The following is a 25885-nucleotide window of genomic DNA, read 5'->3' as shown; positions in this document are numbered from 1 at the left end:
CGCGTTGGCACTGCCAGCTGTGAGCTCGGACGGCACTTCGTTGGCACTGCCAGCTGTGAGCTCGGACAGCACTTTGTTGGCACTGCCAGCTGTGTGCCCTGCCAGCCCCGCGTTGGCAGTGCCAGCTGTGAGCTCAGGCAGCCCCGCGTTGGCACTGCCAGCTGTGAGCTCGGACGGCACTTCGTTGGCACTGCCAGCTGTGAGCTCGGACGGCACTTCGTTGGCACTGCCAGCTGTGTGCCCTGCCAGCCCCGCGTTGGCGCTGCCAGCTGTGAGCTCGGATGGCACTTCATTGGCACTGCCAGCTGTGAGCTCGGACAGCACTTTGTTGGCACTGCCAGCTGTGTGCCCTGCCAGCCCCGCGTTGGCACTGCCAGCTGTGAGCTCGGACGGCACTTCGTTGGCACTGCCAGCTGTGAGCTCGGACAGCACTTTGTTGGCACTGCCAGCTGTGTGCCCTGCCAGCCCCGCGTTGGCAGTGCCAGCTGTGAGCTCAGGCAGCCCCGCGTTGGCACTGCCAGCTGTGAGCTCGGACGGCACTTCGTTGGCACTGCCAGCTGTGAGCTCGGACGGCACTTCGTTGGCACTGCCAGCTGTGTGCCCTGCCAGCCCCGCGTTGGCACTGCCAGCTGTGAGCTCGGGCAGCCGTGACTCGCACGCCCGGCAGGCCTCTGCTGGCTGCGCACAGCCGGACTCGCACCTCCCAGGGTGCTTTCGCTTCTCCAAGTTGGGAGTGACCTCTGCTCCGGCAGGCAAGGAGGACAGCAGCGCAGCTGCCCGCACGGTGCGCAGCACGGCCCCGTGAAGCCTATGGATGATGCTGTACCGGACATGTAAGTGTTTGGGACGGGACGCTCGGGGAGGTGACTGCTCAGGAAACCCGCAGGGACGCAAGGCTGGAGCCGGCCCGGGCAGCGGCTCTGACGGGAGTGGCCGGCCGCTCGCTGCCTGCCCTCTGTGCCTGTCCTTTTTACAGTCTGTTGTTATAAATGATTAGCTAAAAGTTGCTGAAGGGCGCTTAGTGTCCAAGCTGAGCTTTGAAGTATCTCATTGTATTGTCTTAAACACAAAGAGAGACTTTGTTAACGGGACTGCCTGCACCGTCTGGATTTAATTTGTTCTTAAAGAGATCCAGCCCTCTTCAAGCGGTGGGAAAATCAACCCGTATTGTGTTTTAACAATTAACGAGAAAACACTGCATGCCGATGCTGCCAGGACAAGGCTAACATTTAGTAAATCAAATAATACACGCAAATAAACAAATCGGTCGGGTTAGCAGCGGGGAACGGCAATGGCTTTTGAGATTAGCTAACCAGGAAATGCAGCTGCTGCCCTTCAGGCGCTGGGAAAGAAACCACAGCTGGGCAGGGCACTCCGCTCAGGAGGCAGCAACCCGACATGAATCACAGAGTTTCGGAAACGAGCTGGGTTCTGCCGATGCCCCCGGCCGCCGCCAGCAGCAAGCGAGGGCTTCTCCCAGTGCTGCCCAGCCTGCGAGCAGTCTGCGAGCAGCGTTACTGGCCGCGGGGGTTCCACAGCGCCGTCTCACAGAGCTCATCGCCCTTACCGGGACTGAGCATGTGTGCTCCCTGTCTGGCTGTGCTCTTTGAATGTCACGGATCGTACCGTGGGAGAGGATCTGGTGGCCCAGCTCCAAGCCGTGTGTGTGCCTCCCCAGGGACGTGCCCCATGCATGCAGAGGACTCCCCAAGGACCTGTCTTTCCAGGGCAAAGCTGACAGCCATACGGCTGTAGAAGTCCTACGTGCCATGGGCATGAGTAGGAGATCTATTTAACTCTTCAATCCTGTATCGTTATCTGAGTCTGTAGGACAAAAATACCCCCAGGCTGTGTGGCTCTGCACACCACTGCACTCCTGAATGATTGACTTCCACTTCCACTTCACTCCAGTGCTGGGAAACAGGCTGCTGATAAACATGTGAGATTTGTATCAAAGACTTCAGTCTGGGTCACATTAAGACAACCAGGCTGTCAGTGTTGTGGTTTAGATTCGGGCAAGGATTCCAGGAACGCTTATTAGCAGAGCACAAAATGCAGTGAAGTCACACGGGTACCCAACGGCCATAAACCCAAATCCTCACCATGCTGCTTCTGAGTACCAGGCAACAGCTCTGCTGTCATATTTTAATATACATATGAAATAAAAATATATGACGAAAGGAGTTGTAAACGGACAATTTCCTTTCCACAAGGTGCCCGTTTCTGTTACTACCATACGGTGCCAAAAATCACTCAGATGCAGGCATGGTCAGGGTCTCTCTGTGCAGTAAGTTTAAAATCTCTGTTCATGCTGTTCATAAAATCTGGGTTCCAGAGGGTAAATGGAGGAAACTCAGGATGTTTGCACTCTATTCATCTTCCCAAGGACATGCACCATGAATGTGACAGCGTTCGGTAGTACTAAAGATATTTCAATTAGGGATTTTTTTTCCTCGCGTTCTTACACTTCCTGGAGATTAAAGAAGCTGCTTTTGTCTCCAGCATGGAGGTACAGACCGACATTTTCCAGAGTAAATATCGAGATGGAGGTATCTCATTTGTTAATGGAAGTGAAAATAATCTTAGAGCAGTTCTGACTTCACTGAAAGGGCTCTCAGACACTGGAACAGGCTGCCCAGGGCAGTGCTGGAGTCACCATCCCCGGGGGTGTTCAAGTGCCCTGTGGACCTGGTGCTTAGGGACCTGGTTTGGTGTTGACCCTTCGGTGCTGGGTCAAATGTTGGAGTGGATGAGCTTGAAGGTCTCTTCCAACCAGACATACTCTGTGGTTCTGGATGTGCTCACCAGAAAGGTCTCTGCCATGAGTTCCTCAGAGCCGTGGCAATGGGGTGTGCGATGTGGCACTGGGATGGAATGCTGCTCTCTTTGGAGAGCATTGCTGGGCTAGAAACTCCATCCTCACACAGGGAAGGTCAGGCACTAAAACCAGGGGTGAGAGTATTCACTTATCCAGGAGAAAGCTTCAGGACTGTGTGGCTAGCCCTGCTAGCCCAGGTGCTGCCCCAGGACATGCTGGAAATGCCCTGTATGCCCCAAGCAACATCTCTGGGGTTGTGCTGGTTATGACACTTCCCCTGTGGTACCAGGAAGTGCAAACTTCCAGCAAATTTTCCTCTCATTTTGTTTTAAACTCCTAGGCTCCTGGCTGGAGCCCGGTCTTACAAGAGGGTGTACAGTGTGTATCCAAGACCAAACTCCTCACTAAATCCTTTCCTGCCTCCTGTTTGGGAACTTGTGCTTCAGAAGTCCTGGCCTGTCAGTGGGGTTCAGTTCCCAAGACACCACACTAACCCACAGCAAGGGCCTGGGTGTTTTAACCAGGATGGTTACCCAGTCCCTGTTTAACCAGTCACGGTATATTGGTATAGCTTTTCCGTGTGCTTGAGTGAAGATGGCACAGAGGCAAATCGGAGCAAACCATTCAGGATCTTGTGCACTAGTGCTCGTCCATGCAGTGGTTGTGGTTCCTGAGTGAGGACGTATTGCAGTGCTCAGGGCTTGTTACTTAAGCACACTTCTAATAGGAGGTGTCTGTGCAAGGACAGTTGGGTTGTAGAAGCCTTTAACCTACCAGACTGGAGGTCACTCTTCTTGCTGTGATTTTAATTCCTCTTCAATATGATCACTTTCTTCCTGATGTCAGCACCTTGTGTCTTTGCTATACTAGAGATCTGCCTTTTCCAAAACATTCTAAAACCACCAGATTTTGCACTAAGGACCCCCCAGCCCTGGACTAATCACAATTGGCAAAGCCAAGGTTCAGCCTTGCTCCTCCGCAGCGTTTACACCTAAGAGGGGACATTGTCCTCCACACATCACTGAGTAATTTCATGTTGATCAAATTTTGTGCAAATGGGAGATTTTAAGTGTAGATTCCCTTGTACTTCTTTCCTTGTGGAGTTACTATGTCTGAGGAGACTTTATTGTGGCCTTGCAGTATCTGAAGGGGACTACAAGAAAGCTGGGGAGGGACTTTTGAGGGTGTCAGGGAGTGATAGGACTGGGGGGAATCGATCCAAGCTAGAGGAGGGGAGGTTTAGATTAGATGTTAGGAAGCTCTTCCCCATGAGGGCGGTGAGAGACTGGCACAGGTTGCCCAGGGAGGTGGTGGAAGCCTCATCCCTGGAGGTGTTTGCAGCCAGGCTGGATGTGGCTGTGAGCAACCTGCTGTAGTGTGAGGTGTCCCTGGCCATGGCAGGGGGGTTGAAACTGAATGATCCTTGAGGTTCCTTCCAACCCTGACAATTCTGTGATTCTATCTCAATGAATCAAATGCTTCACTGCAAGCGTGGCTGATGGAGAGGAGCTATGCTTGTTTCTTGGACTTGAGAGCCTTGCCGTGCACCTTGCAAGTGCCTTTGAGCAAACGTGTGCAGTGCTGTGGCAGGAGGAAGAAAGCAAGCATTGCATCGGGACGTGATGAAAATACAGCCGGGGGACTCTGAAAAGTTGAATAACTTGTGGCAAAGTAGACTGTGGCATTACTGATGGAAGCGTGGCACGGCAGTGACCTGTTTCACACCCACGGCCGTCCCGTTCCAGGCTGCAGGGGGCCCTGAAGGGCCGGGCGAATGCCATGGCTGTACATGCGGGTGTTCGCCCCTCCAAAGCCGTCAAGACAAGAGCAGAGCCGCCAGCCGCGGGGCGGAAGCAGCCGGAGCGGCCCCGGCCGTGCCGCTTCCCTCCGCCGCCTGCGGCAGCGCTTCCTCCGCGCCCGGGAGGCGGTGCTCGGCGGCCCGCACCGCCCCTGCCCCGGCCCTGGCCCGGCTGCCGTCCCCAGCAGGAAGGGCCGCAGCCAGCCGGCGGCCGGGCAGGGCCGCCATGGCCGGTGAGTGCAGAGCGCGGAGAGCCGCAGGGCGGCAGGGAGAGCCCTGGGGCGCCGCCAGCGGGGCCGTCTCAGGCAGGAGCAGGCAGCGCTTGGCGTTGGGCTGCGTGGCGGCAGCGGCGTGGCGGGCGCGCTGCCGCGCGTTACGCGGGGGCGGGTGTTTTGGTGCCTCCAGCGCCCCGTACTCGGGCCGCGGCCGGCGCGGCTGCCGGCAGGGCATTTAACTGCGGCAGCCGCGGCCGGCCGCCGAGTCGCGGAGTGGGGTGGCTGTCCCCTGGGTCCCAGGGAGCGGGCAGTGCCCGGCCGTGCCGCCTCCAGCTTCAGCGTCGGCTCTGGGCATCGCCGCAGTGTCAGCCTGCGGGCTGGGCCTTGCGGTCCGGGGCGCGGCGGCGGGTTCGGGGGCGGGCACAGTCGGTTTGGCGGTTGTGTGACCCTTCTGAAGGCAGGAGTGTGATGTGAGTGCGTCGAGGTGCTGCGCCAGACCTTGTCACACTGCCCGCGTGTTATGTGGTAGCGAAAACAAGTCGGCTGCTTCTGCCCAGTCTCCATCTTCTGCTCCTTGAGGTGCTGCCTCCCGCAGCAGTGGTGCGCAGTGTGCCTGACCACCGACGGGCCCTGATGTCTTAGCCAGCCTAGGAAACTTGCACAACTCGGAATGTCTCTAAACAAGTGTTCCACCCAAGTGGCAAAAACCTTTTAGTAGCCGAGCACTGTTTTATTATTTGCTAGGTTCTGTTTTTCAAAGCTATTTCAGCTAGAGATGAGACACTAACCTCTTACAGCTTCCTGGAAGGAGGATGTAGTGAGGTGGGGATCAGCCTCATTGCCCAAGTAACAGGAAACAGCCTCAAGTTGCACCAGGGAAGGTTTAGGTTGGATATTAGGAAAAAAAAAACCCTCTCCAAAAGGGTTGTCAAGCCCTGAAGGAGGCTGCTCAGGGCACTGGTGGAGGCATCATCTCTGAAGGGAGTTAAAAGTGTGTAGATGTGCTGAGTGACATGGTTTAGTGGTGACTTGGCAGTGCTGGCTTAACATTTGGGCTTGATGATTTTAAAGATTTCTTCCAACTGTAATGGTTCTGTGATTGTATGACTTGCTTTCAAGGACTCTTGACTTCTGGTAACTGACTTGCCAGTAGCACCAACATGTGGCAGTAGGTGAGTGTGGCTAGAGGGGGTGGCACAGTGTGTTTCACCTCTGTATTGCCACGTCCATCCCAGAGGAGCAAACCAGTTGCTCACCATCAGGAGTGCCTCTGGTAACCTGTGCAATCTGATCATTTCAGACCAGTTCTCTGCAGCCAGATTTTTTCTTGAATCCCTGTCTTAGGCTCTTCAAAGGGAAAAGCCAAAACTTCTGTGTTACACTAAGGGGTTTTTTTTTGACAGAGACTCCTTCATCTGTTTCCTGAGGTTTGCATGGACTTACACAGGTGTCAGTTCGGATGCCTTTGGGGGTTTGCTTGTCAGCTGGCCTTTGAGTTTTACAGGAAGCTGAGGCTTGTGTTTGTGTTGCACAGCAGATCCCATTGAGGTTTCTGGAATGGGTGTTTGCAAATGATGTGTGTTGTCATGGAGCATGCCAGAGAGATGTGTTGGGGTTTGTGTCTGCGGTATTTAAACTCATCTGTTTGTGATGATCCTGCCTGTTTGCTTGGTAAATTGAGGGAGGCTGTAAGGAGAAGACAAAGATGAAACCGTAATAAAGATGGGGTACTGTCAGAGACGGTCTCAAGAGTCCTTACATAAAGATAGGTGGAGTTACTAATTGGCAGGTCTGCCTGCCTGACTTAAGGTGTTGGCAGTATCGATGCTCCCAGGGCCCAAGTGTGGATGAGGGAGTTGCAGTGTGGTGAGGAGGGGCTGATCACGGCCCACGAAATCGACGTGCAGCAAATGTTGTTAATTTGCTGTGATGAACGTGAGGTGGCAGTGCCAAGCCCAGCCTAAGGTGGCAGCTGTCTAGGGCCATGTGGTTTTATTCCAGAAGGGCAGCGAAAGCAGATCGCGGAGAGGCGTATGCAGAAACAAAACCCTGCTGGATACTCCTGGTACAGAAAAAGACATGGGGGCTTTTCTGCTGAGAAAATTAAGTAATTACAAAGGGGTTTCTGACAGCCACTGTAACCTGCCAGTTGTGCCTTGTAGTATCAGTACATAGTGCTGGTGACACTGTCCAGGGACCAGGTGCCCTAGCACAGGTGTTTGAAGCAGAGTGCAAGCAGCCCAGCACTCACCTGATGTCCTGGCTGCTGCCAAGGTCTGGCATGCCAGTGCCTAGGTGAGGAGTTATCTCTGACAAACTCTCTGAACACACTCTGCTGGTGAGTTAGGAAGGGCTTTGGAAGGGTGGCTCTGTCACCCTTGATGGTTTCCTGCAGGTGCTGTGGAAGGCAGCCTGGCACCTTAGGCCTGCATGCAATCAGGTTTTTTATGAGCCTTGTTACTTCCAAAAGCAGAATACATTTCAGCAGCCTTAAAATCCCAGCACTTAGTATAATGGCTGGGTCATTGTGCAGCTATTGCCAGCAACTGGAAGGAGGAACAGCATTTTATGGAGGTGATGTTCATCTCCAGCAAAAATGATGAATTACTTTGCTTTGTTATTGTCATTTGCTGCTCGGGCACTGGTCAGCAATCATTTCATGTGTTTTATTCTCTATTTGAGGAGCTGCTGGCTACAAATAACCACTCATCTCTTGCCTTTCTCTGATACCTCTTAATTCCACCTGCCCTTCCTTCCCTTCTGTGTGCCTGGCCAGGGCAGGCTCTGTGTGTTGCTGTGGTGTGCTTTATGCCAGAGGCTTTTTGTGCTCTGGAGGAGAGAAGGAAGTGGTTTGTGTGTGGTGTGTTGAGGGCTTAGGGCAGTGCTAAGCCAATGCCATGAAATCATGAGTCATGTTTTCCTCTCAGCCATGTTTTCAAAGACAGTTGTGGAGCTTCCTGTCAGGCTCTTTGACAAGTTTGCATTTCTCATGAGTAAGGAAACACTGACCTTTGTTTAAGCATCCCTTAGGTTGGCTTCAGTGAGTGGTGGCCAGTCTCAGCTGTCCTTGCTGCCTCTCTTCGTGTGGCTGAGCTCAGTCCGCTGCCAGCCTTCCATCCATGTCGCAGCCTGCAGACTCCTCCATTGCAGCTCCATGCCTGAGCAAACCTGAGGCTGGGTCCAAAGCCTATGCACATGATTAAGCCCAGTGAGATGAATGTTCTGGTGGAAGAGAAGGTGTAACTGCAGGAACATCAACTTACACACTCAGAGCTAGGTGCAATGGGGTGTTAAAATGCCTGTCAGTGCACCTCTGTGCTGGTAGTTCTGGTGAACTGACCCAGTCTCCCAGTTTTGCTGCTCTGAGCTTTCTAGGCCAAGCACTGGCTAACAGCAGGACAGTCCTTTTACAGCTGGGGTGACTCCTGCTTAAAAGCAAAATCCTCTTGGCATAAAGGTGTTCTGCTTTCCATGCCATAACTGCCATCTCTTTGAGGCAGTCAGATAAAAGGTGGATAAGCAAAATACCCCAACCCACACTCCCCACATTCTCAAGGCCTGGCAGCACCTCAGCAGCCTTGCTGCAGCTGTGAAGTTAACCTGCTGTGGGGTTTCTGTTGTTTCACAAGGTAAGCAACCAGAGTGTTCAGTATTACGAAGCTGATGCTCCTGAGCAATGATTATAAAACCTCATAGCAAGGATGTGTTTGCCTCCCTGTAACTGGGCCATGACTGGCAGTGTGTGCAAGCAAGCATATTCTGTGAGCAAGCTGCCAGAGCCCCTGTGGCAGGCTGGGCACAGGAGCATTGTGTGGTGGCTTCACACACACGTGTGCTTGCCAGATAGCCTTATCACTCCAGGGCAGGGTGCCACCTTCAGCTGCTAGGATTGGTGAGGCTTTGTTTGTTGGTTTGCTTTGCATTTAGTACTTGGAGCACAATTCTGCACTGGGGGTGGTGCTGTGGGGAAGTTTCACTTCTGAGGTCTATCAGAAGTGTGAAAGCAGTTCCTTGTGTGGTTTGGGCAAAGACTTCTCCGAGTTAGAGGCAAACCAAAAGGTTTTGGGAGAGAGGTGAGATAATGAGAGTTACACCTGCTCTGCTGTTACTCGAGGCAGTGTTAAGCTTGATAGTTGCTCTTCAGGACATTGTAAACCTTGCACTTCATCCTAAATACTGACCTGGAGCCATTTGGAGGTGGTGACAGAGCAGGCAAGTGACAGTCTGTGTGAGAATGGGGGGGAAGCAGGCTGCACCCTGGGTGATTCTGAAAAGTGGAGATGATGGGTGAAGCATCCTGCAGGTGCCTGAGCCCTGGCACAGTCCAGCAGCAGCCAGAGAGGGCAGGAGTCTCATGTCCGTCTCTTGTCCTGCCCTTTTGCTTGGATGGAAGCAAAAGAGCACCCCTGAAATGTCACAGAGGCTGACACCCTGTGACATGGTGTGCCAGCAGAGAGCCTGTGCTCAGAGTGGTGATGGTAAGGGACGAGTGCCCTGAGGAGGTGGAGTCCTCCTGACTGCTCAGAAAGTGATCTTGGCTTTAATGGGATCAGCTGGTCACAGTTAACTTCACTGGTGTAAGTGCTGCTGATACACCTCTACCTGCTTGTCTGTGCAGGGATCAGCAGTGACAGGCAGCAGCAGAGCAGGGCAGGAGGGGACGCTCACAGCCTTGTATTTCCCTTCGCGTGCTGTTGGCTCTTTGTCGTGCTGTTGGCACTTGCTGTGGTTCATTGTTTGAATGTCACAGTGGTATTTGAGGTTTAATTGCTCTGCTAGCTGTAACACCCAGTTTAATGCATGTTTTGTGTAAGTTTGCAGAAGGTACAGAGGAGTTGGTGACATTGAAGAGTCACTACAGCTCATGGAGCTGAGGCAGAAGGCGGAGCAGGATGCTGCGGGGAGCGTGACATTTGATTCCCCCAAAGTATTTGCACGAACAACTTCATAGTCTGGTCCTTGCCTCAGCCTTTTGTGCATGCTGATAGGTTCCTCTGAAGAGAGGTTTGGTCTCAGATCTGAATCAGAGCGTGTGGAAATCCCTGCAACAAGAGGGAGTTGCACGGTGAGTATGGCAGGGCCCTGTGTTTGTGGCAGTGCCCTGAAGAGCTGCCCTGACAGCAAGCTGTGGAAAAGGGAGGCAGTACAAACACGTGGGAGTCAGATGGTGTAAGAATGTAACTGAAACCCTCTTGTGCCTCTAGGCTCGCAGTTCTCAGTGCAGGCTCTCAGGTTGGAAAGGACCTCGTAGCTCATCTGCTCCAACCCCTCTGCCATGGGCAGGGACACCTCTCAACTGTCCTGGGCAGCCTGGGTGTTTGAGTTGGAACACCCCCAGGAAGGAGGCAGCCACAGCCTCCCTGGGCAGCCTATTCGAGAGTCTCACCACCCTCATGCTGAAGAACTTCTTCCTCAGCTCCAGTCTAACCCTGCTCTCCCTCAGCTCCAAACCATTCCCCCTTGCCCTGTCTCTAGACACCCTCAGGAAAAGTCTCTCTGCAGCCTTCCTCAGGCACTAGAAGGCAGCTCTGAGGTCCCCCTGGAGCCATCTCTTCTCCAGGCTGAACACCCCCAGCTCCCTCAGCCTGTGCTCACAGCAGAGCTGCTCCAGCCCTTGAAGCATCTTTGTGGCCTCCTCTGGACTCACTCCAGCAGTTGCATGTCCTTATGCTGGGGACAGCAGAAGTGTACACACATCAGTAGATGTGTGACCCAAGTCATGAACTGGAAGGAACAAGGGCTGTGCATAGGGGCTGTGCATCACACCAAGGTTTTCCAGCTCTTTTCCTTCATCCTTTTCTCTTCTCTGAATTGCAGGGCATAAAGGGCTGATGGCTCTGTACTTCGAGTAGCCAAAGCATCATCACACCTATGCATTTCCTTTGAATGGGGAATATGATGCTGCTGTCCTGTGTTTGTTTTCAGTGCTCCTAGGCTATAAAGTACTGGCCCATGAACACTTACTTGAGATGTGGCCATAGACATTCTCTTCTCTAGATCTGAGAAGAGCACACCCTGCAGCCAGCCTGTGCCCAGATTTTCATCCAGGGACTCAAAAAGCATCTCTAGGGAAGGCTGTGCATTGCTGTCAGGTTGGAAGTGGTGCCTAAAACAGCAGCAGCTCTGCATTTGTCTGTTTGCAGAGGTTTAACTGTAGAGAATGTTATTTGTTTGTGTGTGCTTTGGAGTGTACCTCCATGGTGAAAATGTGCTGCTTCTGAAATGCCCCTGCTCCCTGCCCCTGCTCCCTGCCCCTCTGTGAAGGCAAAAGACCTTCCCCAATAAACTTGATGGCTCTTTGGCAGAGATGCTGTTGCTAATACTCCACTTCTGTCTCAGTCTGGGCAGTCTCTGCTGGGCAAGTCAGACAGAAGGCAGCAATGGACTCTTGGATTGTTGGGTGATGTTAGGGCCAAGTCACTCCAGCTCAATCAGCCCCTGGCTCTGCCTGCCTGTGTGAGATTCTCTGTGTCCTTCCCATCCCACCCCACACTGAGCTGCAGTTGTGGGCAGGGAAGACCAACCCTGTGCTGCTGTGTGCCACTATCAGTAATGTGCAGGCTTAGAAGCCAAATTCATGTCCTGCTACCATTTCACATCAGAGACCTGCACCTATGAAGTACATAGTTACATCTGAGCATTTATAGAACCATAGAATTGTCAGGGTTGGAAGGGACCTCAAGGATCATCCAGTTCCAAACCCCCTGCCATGGCCAGGGACACCTCACACTACAGCAGGTTGCTCACAGCCACATCCAGCCTGGCCTTCAACACCTCCAGGGATGAGGCTTCCACCACCTCCCTGGGCAACCTGTGCCAGTCTCTCACCACCCTCATGGGGAAGAACTTCTTCCTGACATCCAATCTGAATCTCCCCATTTCTAGTTTTGCTCCATCCCCCCCAGTCCTGTCACTCCCTGACACCCTCAAAAGTCCCTCCCCAGCTTTCTTGTAGTCCCCTTCAGATACTGCAAGGCCACAAAAGGTCTCCTGGGAGCCTTCTCTCCTCCAAACTGCACAACCCCAACTCTCTCAGTCTGTCCTCAGAGCAGAGCAGCTCCAGCCCTCTGCTCATCCTCGTGGCCTTAATCTGGACACCTTCCAGCACCTCCAGATCTTTCCTGTGCTAGGGACTTCAGAACTGGACACAGAGCTCCAGCTGTGTTCTCAGCAGAGGGGGAGAATCCCCTCCCTGGCCCTGCTGGCCACACTTCTCTTGCTGCAGCCCAGGCTCTGCTTGGCTCTCTGGGCTGCAAGTGCTCACTGCTGGCTCCTGTTGAGCTTCTCCTCCCCCACCACCCCAAGGCCTTTTCTTCAGGGCTGCTCTCAAGCCTGTATCAGTTCCTAGGATTGCCCTGACCCAGCTGCAGGACCCTGCACTTGGTCTTGTTGAACCTCATGAGGTTGGCTTGGGCCCAGCTCTGCAGCCTGTGCAGGTCCCTCTGGATGGGTCCTTCCCTCCAGCATGTCTAATGTCATTTATGTAATGTATTAGTGTTAAGCTCCATCATCTGACTTGATGAATGATACAAAATTCATCTTCAGTAGTTGATTAAATGCCCATCAGTGCTTGACATCTAAAGAGAGCCTGGGAGGAGACAGGCAGCAGAGTTCAGATGTCTGTAAGTTCAAGTGATGGTCTGTGACGACGTCTGTGTTGTGTTTCCCTGTCAGCTTTGTGAGGTGAGGTGGTGGCAGTGGTGATTGTGTTTGAGTGCTTTCACCCCTGCTAGGAGGATGAGCATGCAGCTGAAGGAGTGGTTTGCTACCTGCTGGCTGAGGTTGGTTGTGTCTCTGCAGATCAGTCATACTGGCAGCGGCTGCAGCACGACAAGGACTTCCTCACAACCAGCAGCCGACTGAATGAGCAAGTGGTGGACAAAATTATTCTGCAGCTCAACAGAGTCTACCCTCAAATCCTTACCAATGCAGAAGCAGAAAAGGTAACTTGAATTTTTGCTCTTATCTCTGAGTGTTGCAGTGCTGTTGTGGGGCAGTAGCTCAGCTGGCCTCTTCCCTGCTTGACTCCTGGTGCCACATGCAGCCAGTCTTCCTTCCTCACCTCAGACTTGCTGAGCAGTTGTATCTGGGATCTCGCATCAGAGGGGAGGTCACAGGGCTGGCAGCTTCTCTGCCAAGTGGTCATGGGAGAGGGCACTTGCTTCAGCACCAGCAGCAGCAGCTTAATGCCAGGCCCCTGCCGTGACGTCAGATGCCACTTGGTGCGGAGCTCACTATCTTGTAACCGGCGTCACAGGGCTGCCCTCAGCGCCTGACCAGACGCCCTGCACGCCAGCCTGGTGCTGCAGTGTCGTGTCAGATGCATCTGGCTGTGCCACAGAACCACCTACATTAGCTTCATCAGGGTTAGTTGCTGCTTGATGTGATTGCTAACTGTGAGTATTGGTAGAGGAGGGAGGCGCTGGTCCCACCTCTAAGTGTGGAGCTGTGGGAAATGGATGGAATGAGTAACATCTGCCAGTGGTGCTGCTGTGTCTGGAGCCAGGCTGCCCTCCCTGGCACAAAGCTGGTTTTAGGGGGAAAGCTCTTTTAAATTTGTGTAAAGTTAAAAGCTTCTCAGGTCCTACTTCTAACAGCTGGAGCTTGCCCTCTGCTGACTTCATTGTCTGCACAAGTCTCAGGCCTTTGGCATAGCAGTATTTGAACATTAGGAAAAATAGGGCTACATCTGTCATAATCCAACTCCATGGGGATAGAGAGTGTTTTGGTGTTGTAGAGCAGTGCTAGATCATCAGCTGAGCCAGTCTAGTCAGTGCCTGGCTGGTGTTACACAGACACTCACAGTTCAAGACCATCTCATTCTCTCAAGAGCTTCAAAATAAATGCAGAAGGAATCCATGAAATGTAGCTTGTGACTTCTGCACTTAGCAGACAGAAATCTATTGCTTCTGCAGAGGTCCAGGCAAGTTCCTGTCAGCACTGTTGGTTAGGAAGCTTGCAGTCTCAGCTATGTCCCGTAGACCTCATGGGAATCGGTCTGAGCAAGGAGTGCTGGATAAGGTGTGCTGCATTCCTGTCCCCTTGGAGCAAGAATTGATCCTAAGTAGGTGCAGTACAAAGGTTATCTGCTTTGGATGTTTTCCAGAGCAGCTGAGATGACTTTGATGTGCCAGGCTAGCTACACCTTTCCTTTCCTTGATAGGGTTTCCTAATACTCCTTACATCTTTGACCGCAGAGGGGTCCTTTCTTCTGCAGCTGCTTGCTCTGCTCCCCCAGTGATGGGAATCTGCACCTGTTGCACTGGTGTGCAGCAGCTCACTATGCTGGAAACAACAAAATGCTAACCTTGGGGTGAAGAGCACTGCAGTGCTGCAGCCAAGGCCAGCAGTATAAACTACTTTTTGGGGTGATCATTACCAGGCAACTAATGGACAACTTGGAAACACAAAACTCTGTTGTAAGGTGGAGCTCAGCATCTTGAAGGCTGCTGTGTAATGCATGTGTGTCCTTTTCAGGTTCCCCTGTGGTTTGTTTGGTTTGGGGTTTTTTGGCCCTCTCTTTTACCAAAGGCTTCTGTCTTCACTCCCTGATGTACTGTAAAGTGATGCTTAAAGCTGACCTCCAGCTGTTGTGAGCTCTCTTCTGATGTGTGCTTTTCTCTTACAGTTCAGGAACCCAAAGGCATCACTCCATACCAGACTTTCAGATCTGATAAAGCACCTTCAAAAGAAGGGGGATAGGCACTGTCAAGAGTTTTACAGGGCTCTGCAGATCAATGCTGAAGAGCTGTATAATGACCTGCCAAGCAGGAAGATCTTGAGTAAGTGGATTTGTAAGCTGAGTTTGAATTTCTGCCCAGGGTGTATTACAGAGCCTCATTCTGAATGACATTTAGGTTGTTTTAATTAGTTTTTGGGGCATCCCTTAATTCCTTCTGACTGGGATTTCCCCAAAGCCATCAGGAGCTTTAAGTTGAGGTTTAAGTGTAACATGTAAGACAGCGATGTAACTGCTATGAAGTAAAGTTTCTCTTTCCATAACCACTGCTTCTTACTGGCTTGCTTATTTCCTCTCTGCTTGTCCTGACTTGAAGCACCTAAGGACATTACAAACCTCCAACTGGTGAAGTTTACCTCCAACTGGTGAAGTTTAAGACTCTAGTGGCCCAGAATCTTGGCTTTCCCTCAGCCCATAAATCTCCTTGTGTCTAGTTAAATGTGAAGCAAGCATTGCTAGGCCCTTGCAATGATGAGCTGCTATATTAATCCCACAGGACTTACTCTGTACAGCTGACAGACCTGCTCAGTGTCCTCGAAGCTGCCCCCAGACAATACATGTCTGTACTTCAGAGGGACTGAGGCTCAGACAGATTGGATTCTATATTGCAAAGGAGCTGATTTCTGTAGGGAGAGGTACCAAGCCTGGCTTGTCAGCCTGGGATGATGCTTACTATGTGTTGGAGTTCAAGGGGGTTTTGTTGTTCTGGGTTTTTTTCCTATCTCATGAAGTGGAGTAAAGAACAACAGGGCCAGAAGGGTGGGAAATACACTTGGGCATCCTGCATACTGAAGGGACTTGAGGAGCTTGAGGGAAAGCTGCCACATTTAGGTTAATGAAGCTGCAAAGGGAGTGCAGTTTAAGGAATCCTTATGAAGTATCTGGCATCACTAATGCTTCACCTGTCAATTGATTTCTAGTTGTAAGAAACTCCACAGTTAGATGCCAGGGAAATCCTGAATGTGTCCATTAAGTCCAGTGGGGTTCAAACCATAGGTGCATGGGTTTAAAAGAATCAAACAGCCCCTTTTGACCTCTGGAATGAAAATGGTGTGTCAGGTGGTGATTACCTTTGAAGGTACTGCACTTTATCGCTCTGTTTCATCTTTGCATTTGAAGGTTTGTGTCTGCCCAGTACTTACTTAAGTCTTAGTGTGGTCACTAAGAATAAAATGTCAAGAATCTATGATGTTTTCAGAGTTTCAGCTCTGTAAATGCTCAGCAACATCTTGTACAGGCCATTTCTGAAAAGGTATTTCAACATTCACAGTAGCCAAGGCCTGACTGCATCCCACACAGACAGTGTCTGCACAGTGGATAGGTCCAAGTTCAGCAACATACTTGGACAAGCATAGCTGTGACCAAGCTCTTCCACAGCCATCAAGCTTCCCTTGGAAGGTGTGCAGATACTGCCCAGACGAGCTCTCAGGCTGTCTTGTGCCGTTGTCATGCCTGGGTAGATCAGCTGAAAGGAAACTGGTGCAGGGCTTCACTTTTAGCTGGAGCATAAACATGCACCTGATTTATGTGAGAGCTTTTACTCAGGCAGCCACATGAGTAATCAAGGTTAGTGCTTCTCATGGTCAGACTGTGCATGACAAGCACATGCACTGGGAGTGCTTCCCAGACAAAAAAAAATAGAAGCTCTTTGTGGTGGCCCAAAACTAGTTTGCTGCTCTTGCATTATGTGAAGGGACTCTTAAAGTCATTAAATTCTCGCTGTTACCATCCTCAGAATGATAATGATTTGAGTAACTGAGTTCAAATACTGTGACATGGTGAGATTCTGCACCTTCCCTATGGCTGCTGCTTGTGAATTCTGTAAGTAAAGCAGTTGCCTGCGTTCTGGATTGAATACAGACCTGTACAGCATTGGAAGCAAGAACCACAAGCAATTCCATCCTTCAGGAAAAGCTCCCTTTTCAATGCCAACATTTTGCATGTTATCCTTCTTGCCTCTCACCTGTGCTGTGCAGCAGCAGCCGTTAAATTTGTCAGGTTTAGCAGAGAGTATTTTCAGAACTGACTGTAGAGTTTGTAGGTGTGAGGAGGAATGAGACTCCTGAGGTGAAGCCTTTGCTCCAAGTGCAGGTGGAACTGAAACAAGCAATGCTGTAAACACCTGGAGAGATTGTTGGGGAGGACACTTAAGGAACTGTGGCCGGCGCAGAGTTCTGTAATAGATGACATGCTGCTGTACATAGGAAAAATGTTTCAGGGTTTATGTTTCAAAGAAACAACCAACTTAAACATTTGTGCTAGACCAAAATGTCTTTGCCTCAAGTGTAATATTGCAAGTGAAATGTTCAGCAGTATCCAGAATTCCCACTAGAGGGTGGGTAAGGCACATGGCGCACGCAGCTTCAGAGCTGTTAAAGCTGAGCAGGATCTTCCAGGTGACTGAATGTTCTTACTTCTCTCAGCACTGACCTAGAATCACAGAATGGTCTGGGTTGGAAGAGACCTCCAAAGGCCATCCAGTCCAACCCCTTCTGCAGTGAGAAGGGGCATCCTCAACTAGAACAGGCTGGCCAGACCCAGACAAGAAGGGTAAAGGATCAGCTCAGTCCCACATAGTCTGACACAAGTGCAGAGATTTTGCTGTGCTCTCATGCAGTGTGAGGATTGCTTGGCTGGAACACATCCCTCAAAGCAGGCAGGAGCTGTAAATTTGCCACTGATGCAGGGCACAACATAGGGGCTTTGCAGCAGCCCTTTCTGCTTCAGTGACTCTCCAGCTTTGCAGCAAAGCGCCTCAGATGTTTCTGTTCAGCTTGAAGGCCATGCCCTGTCCCCATGTGGAGAGGACATGTTGAGCATGGGACAGGGACATTCATCCTGACAGCAGGTGCCCATTGCTGACCTGGTGTACAGGGGAGTTTGCCAAGGCACCTCACCTAGCTCCAGATTGTCTTCTACAAGAAGGAAATCAGTTGAAACTAGTCTCAAAATCTCCCCTATTGACAGCCAAACTTGAAGCTCTCAATTCTTAATCAGTTTTTGAATCCTTTTGAGCACAAAGAGGTTTGGCTAAAGAGGCGGCTTGCAAGTTCAAGATGCCTTGAGGGAAAGGCATTTCTGGGGACATGCTCTGCACCCATGCTCTGCAGTGTTATCCCCATGGCTGTATGAGACCAGACCTGAGCTAAATAACCTGTGCCAAGCAGTTTGTCCCAAGTGCTCTGTTTGCCAGGAGCACTCAGGCACAGAGATGTGCTCAAGAATGGGACTCCTGGGGCGAGTGCTTCGCGTGGTCAGCTAGCTAGAGCTGTGTGCCCAGGTGTTTGGATCAGCACATATCCAGCTGTGACTGGAGTGGAGGGGGTCAGACTGGATATTTTCCTGAAATGAGTTGTTCTGCAGTGTGTTGCAGGTGCTGGTTGTGTTTGATTGCTTGAGCTGAGCACTAACTCTCTGTGTGTTGCTTTTGTTTCTAGAAGCCGCAGACTCTGCAGAGATAGCCACTGACAAGGAGCAATATATGCTAAATGGCAGGGGTAAATAAATGCACTCAGTCTCACTGGATGGAATGGCTTTGCAGATGATGATGCAATTTATTTTATCATGTAATTTGCATTTCATGTAACCAATTGTTTTATGATGTCTTTACTGTCACAAGTTAAGTAGAATTGATGGAGGGAAGCATACTGGGCTGGTGTGGAGGAGTGCCAGGAGAGGCAGGAGGCTGTAGAGTTTAATCAGCACTTACAGTGGGGGTTCTGACTTGCACTGTTGCAGCTAAACTCTTCATTTCCTATTGATATCTTCAACACTTAGAATCACAGAATGCTCTGGGCTGGAAGGGACCTCCAAAGCTCATCCAGTCCAACCCCCCTGCACTCAGCAGGGACATCTTCAACTAGATCAGGTTGCCCAGAGCCCTGTCCAGCCTCACCTTGAATAGCTCCAGGCATGGAGCCTCAACCACCTCCCTGGGCAACCTGTGCCAGCATTCCACCACCCTCCTGGTGCAGAGCTTGTTCCTCACATCCAGTCTCAATCTGCTCTGCTCTAGTTTGAAGCCCTTGCACTGTCACTGCAGGCCTTTCTTAACAGCCTCTCTCCATCCTTCTTGTAGCCCCTCGGTACTGGGAGGCTGCTGCTGTCATTTTGCATAAGGCCATCAATGATTTTTTTTATAGAGCTTTCAATTTTTTACCCTTTTTTGCAAGCTTTCAATTGAATACAGATCATTTGAAAACAAGGACAGAAAGGAAGATGAGCAAGGGGGAGCTTCAGTACATTTTCCTTAGGAAAACATGTTAATTTTTCCCCCTTCCTCTGCTCAGTGCCCAGATTAGAGGCAAAAGTTGTCTTCACTGGAATATCTTTTGAAAAGGAGTTGTGGACCTGAAGGGAAGCTGAGGGATTTTCAGAGTTCCTAATGAGCAGTTCTATCATTTAAGTTTATTTGATATTTTATTTAGAACTTTGGATGTAATGATGAAAGAATAAAGCACTTTCCATGGACCCATGACCCTTTGCCAGTTTTCCCCTGAGAGAAGACTGAAACAAGGAGTAGAAACACAGCTGAACTCAGTCTGTGCTTTTGCCTCTTTGGAATATTGACCCAGATTGTTGTCTGGATTTTTCACATCCCCCTTGTGACAGCAGCATAGTAGTACAGGAAGAACAGAGAAAGCATTGGGAAGTAAAGGAAAGGAAATAATTTCTGTCCTTACTGATGGTGAGGAAAGAGCTGGTCTGAGACTGCAGATTGTCTGGCTGCTGGCCACCCTTGTTGGGAGATTACAGCTGAAGGGGCACCCAAGTCCTTGCTCCCTCCTTTGCTGCACTCATTTGTTAGCCTGCAGCACATATGCCCTTAAATTAACAGGGACAGTTTAATTGTAGCTATAGCCCTACTGAAGTAGTAAACAGAAATGGAATATAAGAGAATAAAGAAGCAGATATAAATCTTGATGAGGTTTTGTGGCTCAGTATGAACCAGAAGGGCTTTACTGACCATCAGTACCGAGCAGCAGCATTACGCTGCCTGTGATTCCAGGCAGGCACCAGAGGGAAAGGTTTCCAGTGGGAGATGGATTCTAGGAATGCATAGAGCTCTGCACTTCAACTTCCAGCAGAACTGCAAACAGGAGTGCTGGCTTTTGTCATCAAAGTGGAATTTCTGGAGCCCTCTGTAGGGAAAAACCTAGAACCCTAAAAATCTGCTTCTAAAGTGCTGCAGCCTCACGTGGTGCACTGCTAGCCACAGGCAGTGCACTGACCCAGTGGGGGCTGCTCATGGAGCTCATGCTACACTGTGTGGTGAGGTCCCAGGGCTCTGGTTGCTCTTTTTTTGTAGTGTTTAAAGGGGGTTTTGCAGAAAGTTACAGAATGAGGAAGAAACACCAGAGGGACCTTTTGCTTTTCATAAGGTACAGCTAGGTGAGAAGAGGTGGACAGGTGGCAAAGCAACTGCAGTAAGAGTTAATTACAGTATAGTAAATGTGCTTCATAGCACATAATTGTCAATATTAGCTTCATCTGAATACACTTCATGTGGGGAGGCCTGTTGATGTAGTCTACCTGGACCTCAGCACGGCTTTGACACCGTTCCCCATAGCAAACTCCTGGCCAAGCTGTCAGCCCATGGCTTGGATGGGAGCACACTGCATTGGGTTAGGAACTGGCTGGAGGCTGAGCCCAGAGAGTGGTGGTGAATGGTGCCACAGCCAGCTGGCAGCCAGGCACCAGTGGTGTCCCCCAGGGATCAGTGCTGGGCCCTGTGCTCTTTAACATCTTTATTGATGATCTGGATGAGGGCATTGAGGCCATTATCAGTAAATTTGCAGATGACACCAAGCTGGGGGCAGGAGTTGATCTGCTGGAGGGTAGAGAGGCTCTGCAGAGGGACCTGGACAGGCTGGGCAGATGGGCAGAGTCCAAGGGCAGGAGATTGAACACATCCAAGTGCCAGGTTCTGCACATTGGCCACAGCAACCCCATGCAGAGCTACAGGCTGGGGTCAGAGTGGCTGGAGAGTGGCCAGGTAAAGAGGGACCTGGGGGTACTGGTTGGTAGTAGGCTGAACATGAGCCTGCAGTGTGCCCAGGCAGCCAGGAGGGCCAATGGCATCCTGGCCTGCATCAGGAACAGTGTGGCCAGCAGGAGCAGGGAGGTCATTCTGCCCCTGTACACTGCACTGGTTAGGCCGCACCTCGAGTACTGTGTCCAGTTCTGGGCCCCTCAGTTTAGGAAGGAGGTTGACTTGCTGAAACGAGTCCAGAGAAGAGCAACAAAGTTGGTGAGGGGCTTGGAACACAGCCCTGTGAGGAGAGACTGAGGGAGCTGGGGTTGCTTAGCCTGGAGAAGAGGAGACTCAGGGGTGACCTTATTGCTCTCTACAACTACCTGAAGGGAGGTTGTAGACAGGCAGAGGTTGGTCTCTTCTCCCAGACAGCCAGCACCAGAACAAGAGGACACAGTCTCAGACTGTGCCAAGGGAGGTTTAGGTTGGATGTTAGGAAGAAGTTCTATACAGAGAGTGATTGCCCATTGGGATGGGCTGCCTGGGGAGGTGGTGGAGTCATTGGAGGTGTTCAGGAGGAGACTTGATGGGGGGTGCTTGGTGCCATGGGTTAGTTGTTTAGGTGGTGTTGGATTGGTTGATGGGTTGGACATGATGATCTTGAAGGTCTCTTCCAACCTGGTTTATTCTGTGTATTCTATGTATTCTATGATGCATATTAATAGCAGTTGGTGATTGATGAGCTGAGCTGGACTGCTGCTGCTCTGCTGTGTCTTCATGGCTCTCTTTCTTTTCTGGTTTTCCTCAGGCCCAGTGTTTTTCCTGGCATGTTTCAGCGTGGCTGCAGGATTTGCCTTGCTCTGGTACTGCTGTCACTCAGGTAATCTGCACCCAGCTTGCCCTCCTGGTTGCCTCACTGGAGCCCCTGGGCCTGCCGTGGTCAGCGAGTGGAGCTGGCCCAGGTGCCAGCCTTCCTCACGGCGGGTGGGCAGGGAGCGGCAGACACACCGAGGGCGAACGATGGCTGTGTGCTGCACAGGGTGCCACACATGGAGCCTGGGAAGGCAGCGGTCGTCTGAGCTCCTGTTGCTATAGCAATGGCTCAGGATTCCCAGCAGCCACGAGACAGAGCCAGACCTGACTTCCACAGCCCCTGGGAGCTGGTTGAAGTATGGCCACAGCCAGGGCTGGAGGATGCTGGCTCCGCTTGCTGAGGCTGGGCAGTCACAGCTGCCGCCCCTGCTGCTGGCCCTGGGTGTTGGCTCTCCCTGGCAGCTGAAAGGCTCAGCAGCCAGCAGAGCAGAGCTCCTGCTCCTCTTCACTGTCCTGCCTTGCACTTGCCCAGCACTGCAGAAAATGTGTTGATGTGTCCACATGGATCAGCTTCAGTGAAGCAGTGAGTCAGTGCTAGTGGGAAAGGTCCAGGGGGAGAGAGGAGCTGATTCAGAGCTGTCACTTTCTCTCAGGTCTTTGCATGGTGCTGTGGGCAGTGCCAGTCTTCATGTCATAGAGGGGGAGCAGGATCCAAACTCCAGTTTGGTTTGGTGTCTTCCACTCCTCATTCCCCAGTCACAGTTGGATGTTGTTCTTTACTTGTTTTTCCCCAGAGCTGTAGGCTACAGCAGCACCAGTTCCTGGCCATTTCAGGTGATGTGGGGTCTGGGCTGTGTTACCTCTCACTCTCAGATCAAAGACCCTCAAGTGCACTGTCCATGAGCTTAAGCTTTAAGGCTAGAAGGGAACCGCTAGGTCTGCAAGGGTGAGGGGTGTGTGCCCTTAGCTGCCATCACTTCCCTTCATCAGGTTCAGTCACCAGCAGTTAACAGAAGCATTTTCAGAAAAGCACTCAGGGACTGAGAGCAAACCCCACAGAGAATCCATCACTTCCCAGGCCCCAGCCAGCTGTCCCCCGTGTTAGAAATGTGTGTCCTATTCTCTGCTGGGAATGGTTTCACCTCCAGCCTATCATTTCTGTCAGGCCTTTCTCTACCAGACTGCAGAGCCCCTTAGCCCCTTGTTTCTGTGCCAGTTTTCTCCCCATGGAAGTCCTTGTGCCTCAGGTCAGCTCTAGTTTTATTCCTGCTGAAAATACCAACTAATCTCTTCAAGTTTGGGGGTTTTTCCAAGTGTCTTTTTTACCGGTCTTTGAGGCTCTTTCCTGTGCCTCTGCAGTATCTCCATGCCCTGTGTCTAATAGGACCACCAGACCTGGATGCAGGGGTCTGGGTTTGCATCACCTGGCACTGTGCTCTGTGTGCAGCTGTCCCCTGGCCTGACTCAGTCATCTCCTCTTCACGTGCCTGCCCTCGGAGCGGCGAGCGATGGCTATCCTGTCTTGGCAGCTGGGATGCACAGTGCTGAAGGAAATGGGCTTCCCTCTGGGGGCTTTTTCTAAACCCATCTTTATGTCTTGCAGATGCCTCTCACTAGCCAGAGTGAAACCTAACCACGTTCACTTGCTCTTTTTCCTCCACCTTCGTTCTGCTCTAGATACCAAAGTCCCAGGACGAGCGCGGAGAATCTTCGGCTTTGCTCCCATTATCCTGGGGAGACACGTGAGAAGTATTTGCATGTTGTACTTGGAGGACCTGGCAGGAGACTAAGGAGGAGCTGCCTGTTGGCCTGGCTGTGCTGCCAGGGGAGACAGCAGGGCGTGAGCAGCAGCCTGCCACACTCGTACCAAAGATGTTCTTACCTGGCTCCATCAGGAACTGTGCTGCCTTAAGCTGCTTGCAGAGCTCCAGCTGTGTGAGTCCTGCCCAGGGCAAAGGGCCCTCTGGTTTTGTACATGCTGATTTTAAAGTATTTATCATGTGGGTAGAATGTGTTTTTAAGACAGACTTTAAAAGGATGCCAGGATCATGGGTCTAAGCCATGTTTGCCTGTCTGTTTCATACTGGAATGAAGGAGCTGAGCTGTGTAAGGAACGCTAGCCTGCCTTTTGTCACAATGCCTTTAAGAAAAGCACTTAAGTTCCCCTTCCCCCCACTCAAAGCCTTACTAAGAAATGGATCTCTATCTCAGGGCTGTTTGCTCAGGTGGGCACTGGCACCTATGACGTTTATCAGTGCCAGCTGCCTTTGTGTATGCCTTGTGCTTGCCATGGTTTCTGATTGTCCTGTTTGTGCCTCATCCCCACCTGCCTTCGTCGTGTTCACGCTCAGCTGCTGGCCGTGCTTTGCACGTGCTGGAGCTGGTTCCCAGCCCACAGAAGGTCCTATGGACTGGAATGTCTGATCTGAAGCACTTGAAACTACTAAGAAGGTTTTTCAGATTGCCTTAGCTTTTCCTTTTCCACTGAAGTGTTTTGCAGTCTTTATATGTAAGAAACTGAAGTCATCCAAAATGTTTTTCTGGCCAAATATGTATCTGTGTAGTTGAAGAGCTTTGGGCTGTTGGTGATGCTTTGATTCTGTGAGTTGAAACGTGAAGAACTTGCAGGAACCATTGCCAGACTAATTCTTGAGGGAGTCAGGGCTGCAGGTGATGCAGCTTGGGGTTTCTTAGCTTTATGAACCTAACCATAGTCCTGCCTAGTTCAGTAGAAATGGCGTTCCTCTTCCAGAGGGTGGGGGCAGTAGCTCTGAACTTCATGGGAGGAATTGCATTTTCAGTAGTGAGTTCTTCAGTTGCCTGCTCAAGAACCTGAGGAATTTGGGGAGACCACATCCCTGTACTTGAGGAGAATGATGCTTTGTGGCTCTGTGTTCCCTGACCGAATGAAGAGATGTCCAGATCAAGTCATCTGGCACCTGCATGAGACTTGCAGCTACATCATGAGGATCCCATGTGAGCATCTAAGTCATTTGCAGTGGGTTTCTCAAAGTGGTCAGACTGAACATTGTCTTCCAGCTTTAAATGTTATTCATGTTATAAAAATGTCATTGTCTTGCCCAAGGCAGATCATCTTGTGATAACTGTATGGCCTTTCACTCACTTGGTCATAGAATCATAGAACTGTTTTGGTTGGAAAAGATCTTTAAGATCATTGAGACCAACCCTTATTCAACTCTGCCAAGTCTGGTGCCAAGCCATGTGCTGCAGAATCACAGCTCTGCCACTTTGAAACACCTCCAGGCATGGGGATTCCACCAGCTTCCTGGGCAGCCTGTGCCAGTCTTTGAGAACCCTTTCAGGGAAGGAGTTTCTTCTGATGTTCAACCTAAACCTCCCCTGGTGCAGCTTGAGGCCATTTCCTCTCATCCTGTCAGTTGTTGCTTGGGAGAAGAGCCCAACCCCCACCTGGCACCAGCCTCCTTGCAGGGAGTGGTAGAGAGTGAGGCCTAGCAAGCATATGGTGCAGAGGAGTTGAGTACAGGGCCAGAATTTCACATAGAAGATCTAAGGAGTATTTGAGGGAAACATCTTGAGAGAGAAGACCCTGATTTTACTCTCCTGATGAAGTATTTCTCCCATGGCGCAGGAGGGACATGAGCTAAGGCCAGGTAGAGGTAGCCATGGTCTTGGTTAGGTCAGATCTGAAGAACAGAAAGGAGGCTGCTCCCCTGCCCGAGTCAGGCTGCCCAGGTCACTCACAGCCAGGCTGTACTCAGTAGAGAGCTGATTTAGACTGTTCCCTGCCCCTGCAGCTCTTGTGTCTCTTGGATCTCAGCTCAGGGATTCTTATCAGGGAGAAGATGGTGACAGAGCCCAGAGTGGCTCCTGCAGCTGGCTAACCATGAGGCTCTGCTGCCCTTGTTACACAGTGATCTGCTGCTGGTGTTGCCTTCCACCTTGGGAAGTGCTTTAATGATGTGCTGTTGTTTTCACTCTCCCTTGCCTGGTGTTTAAGCTGACCACAGGTTGGGTTTTACCTCTAGCAAACCAGCTCTGATTTACAGCGCTGGAAGGGAAGTGTTTCTTTCCTCACTGCTGTTTACCTGCTATGGCATCCTCTTTTTATGGGACTAGAAAAAATACCTCTGGAATCTTACATCTGTGCCTTGGAGCCAACTCTGAAACCTCATTAGAGGACCAGTATTCCACCTTACACAGAAACATACAGCCAAGTAATCAGGACAGCCATCTCCCAGTCTGAAGCAGAAACAGAGGCCTGGCTGCTGCTGGCAGGTTGTGCTCTGACTGTCCAGGGTGCTGCCTTTGGAAGGACAGACTGCAGATTGAACTGACACTGCAACCTACACAAGTCACTGGTGCCTTCTTTAACCTGAAGGTGGGATTCTGCAGTACCTGTGGGTTGAAGGAGGCCTTGCAGTGCCGGCACCCCTCTCAGGCCCATAAAATTGCCCCAGGAGCACGCTGGCTGTGCAGCAGGACACAGTCCTCCCAGTTCCTTAAGCACAGTGGCTTGCTTGAGCCTTGAAACCCATGTGGAATGGGG

General features: G+C 51.1%; 1 protein-coding gene across 3 annotated transcripts; it reads left to right on the top strand.

The window, feature by feature from the left end:
- Positions 1-707: 707 nt before the first annotated feature.
- CARD19 (caspase recruitment domain family member 19) lies at positions 708-25094 on the top strand. 3 transcript variants are annotated; one of them, XM_054162122.1, is made up of 6 exons: positions 708-833; positions 12632-12774; positions 14460-14613; positions 18008-18067; positions 21353-21424; positions 23035-25094. In XM_054162122.1, exons 1-6 carry the CDS (start codon positions 815-817, stop codon positions 23145-23147), a joined length of 561 nt encoding a protein of 186 aa, XP_054018097.1. In that variant the 5' UTR covers positions 708-814; the 3' UTR covers positions 23148-25094. The 3 variants fall into 3 exon arrangements, with proteins under 3 accessions (XP_054018097.1, XP_054018110.1, XP_054018103.1); XM_054162128.1 differs by lacking the exon at positions 708-833 and adding an exon at positions 4777-4849; XM_054162135.1 differs by lacking the exon at positions 18008-18067 and having other exon boundaries at positions 712-833.
- Positions 25095-25885: the final 791 nt, after the last annotated feature.

Source organism: Dryobates pubescens, chromosome 1 (genome assembly GCF_014839835.1).
Source record: "Dryobates pubescens isolate bDryPub1 chromosome 1, bDryPub1.pri, whole genome shotgun sequence".
Lineage (NCBI taxonomy): Eukaryota > Metazoa > Chordata > Aves > Piciformes > Picidae > Dryobates > Dryobates pubescens.
This window is presented reverse-complemented; position numbering and strand designations above follow the sequence as displayed.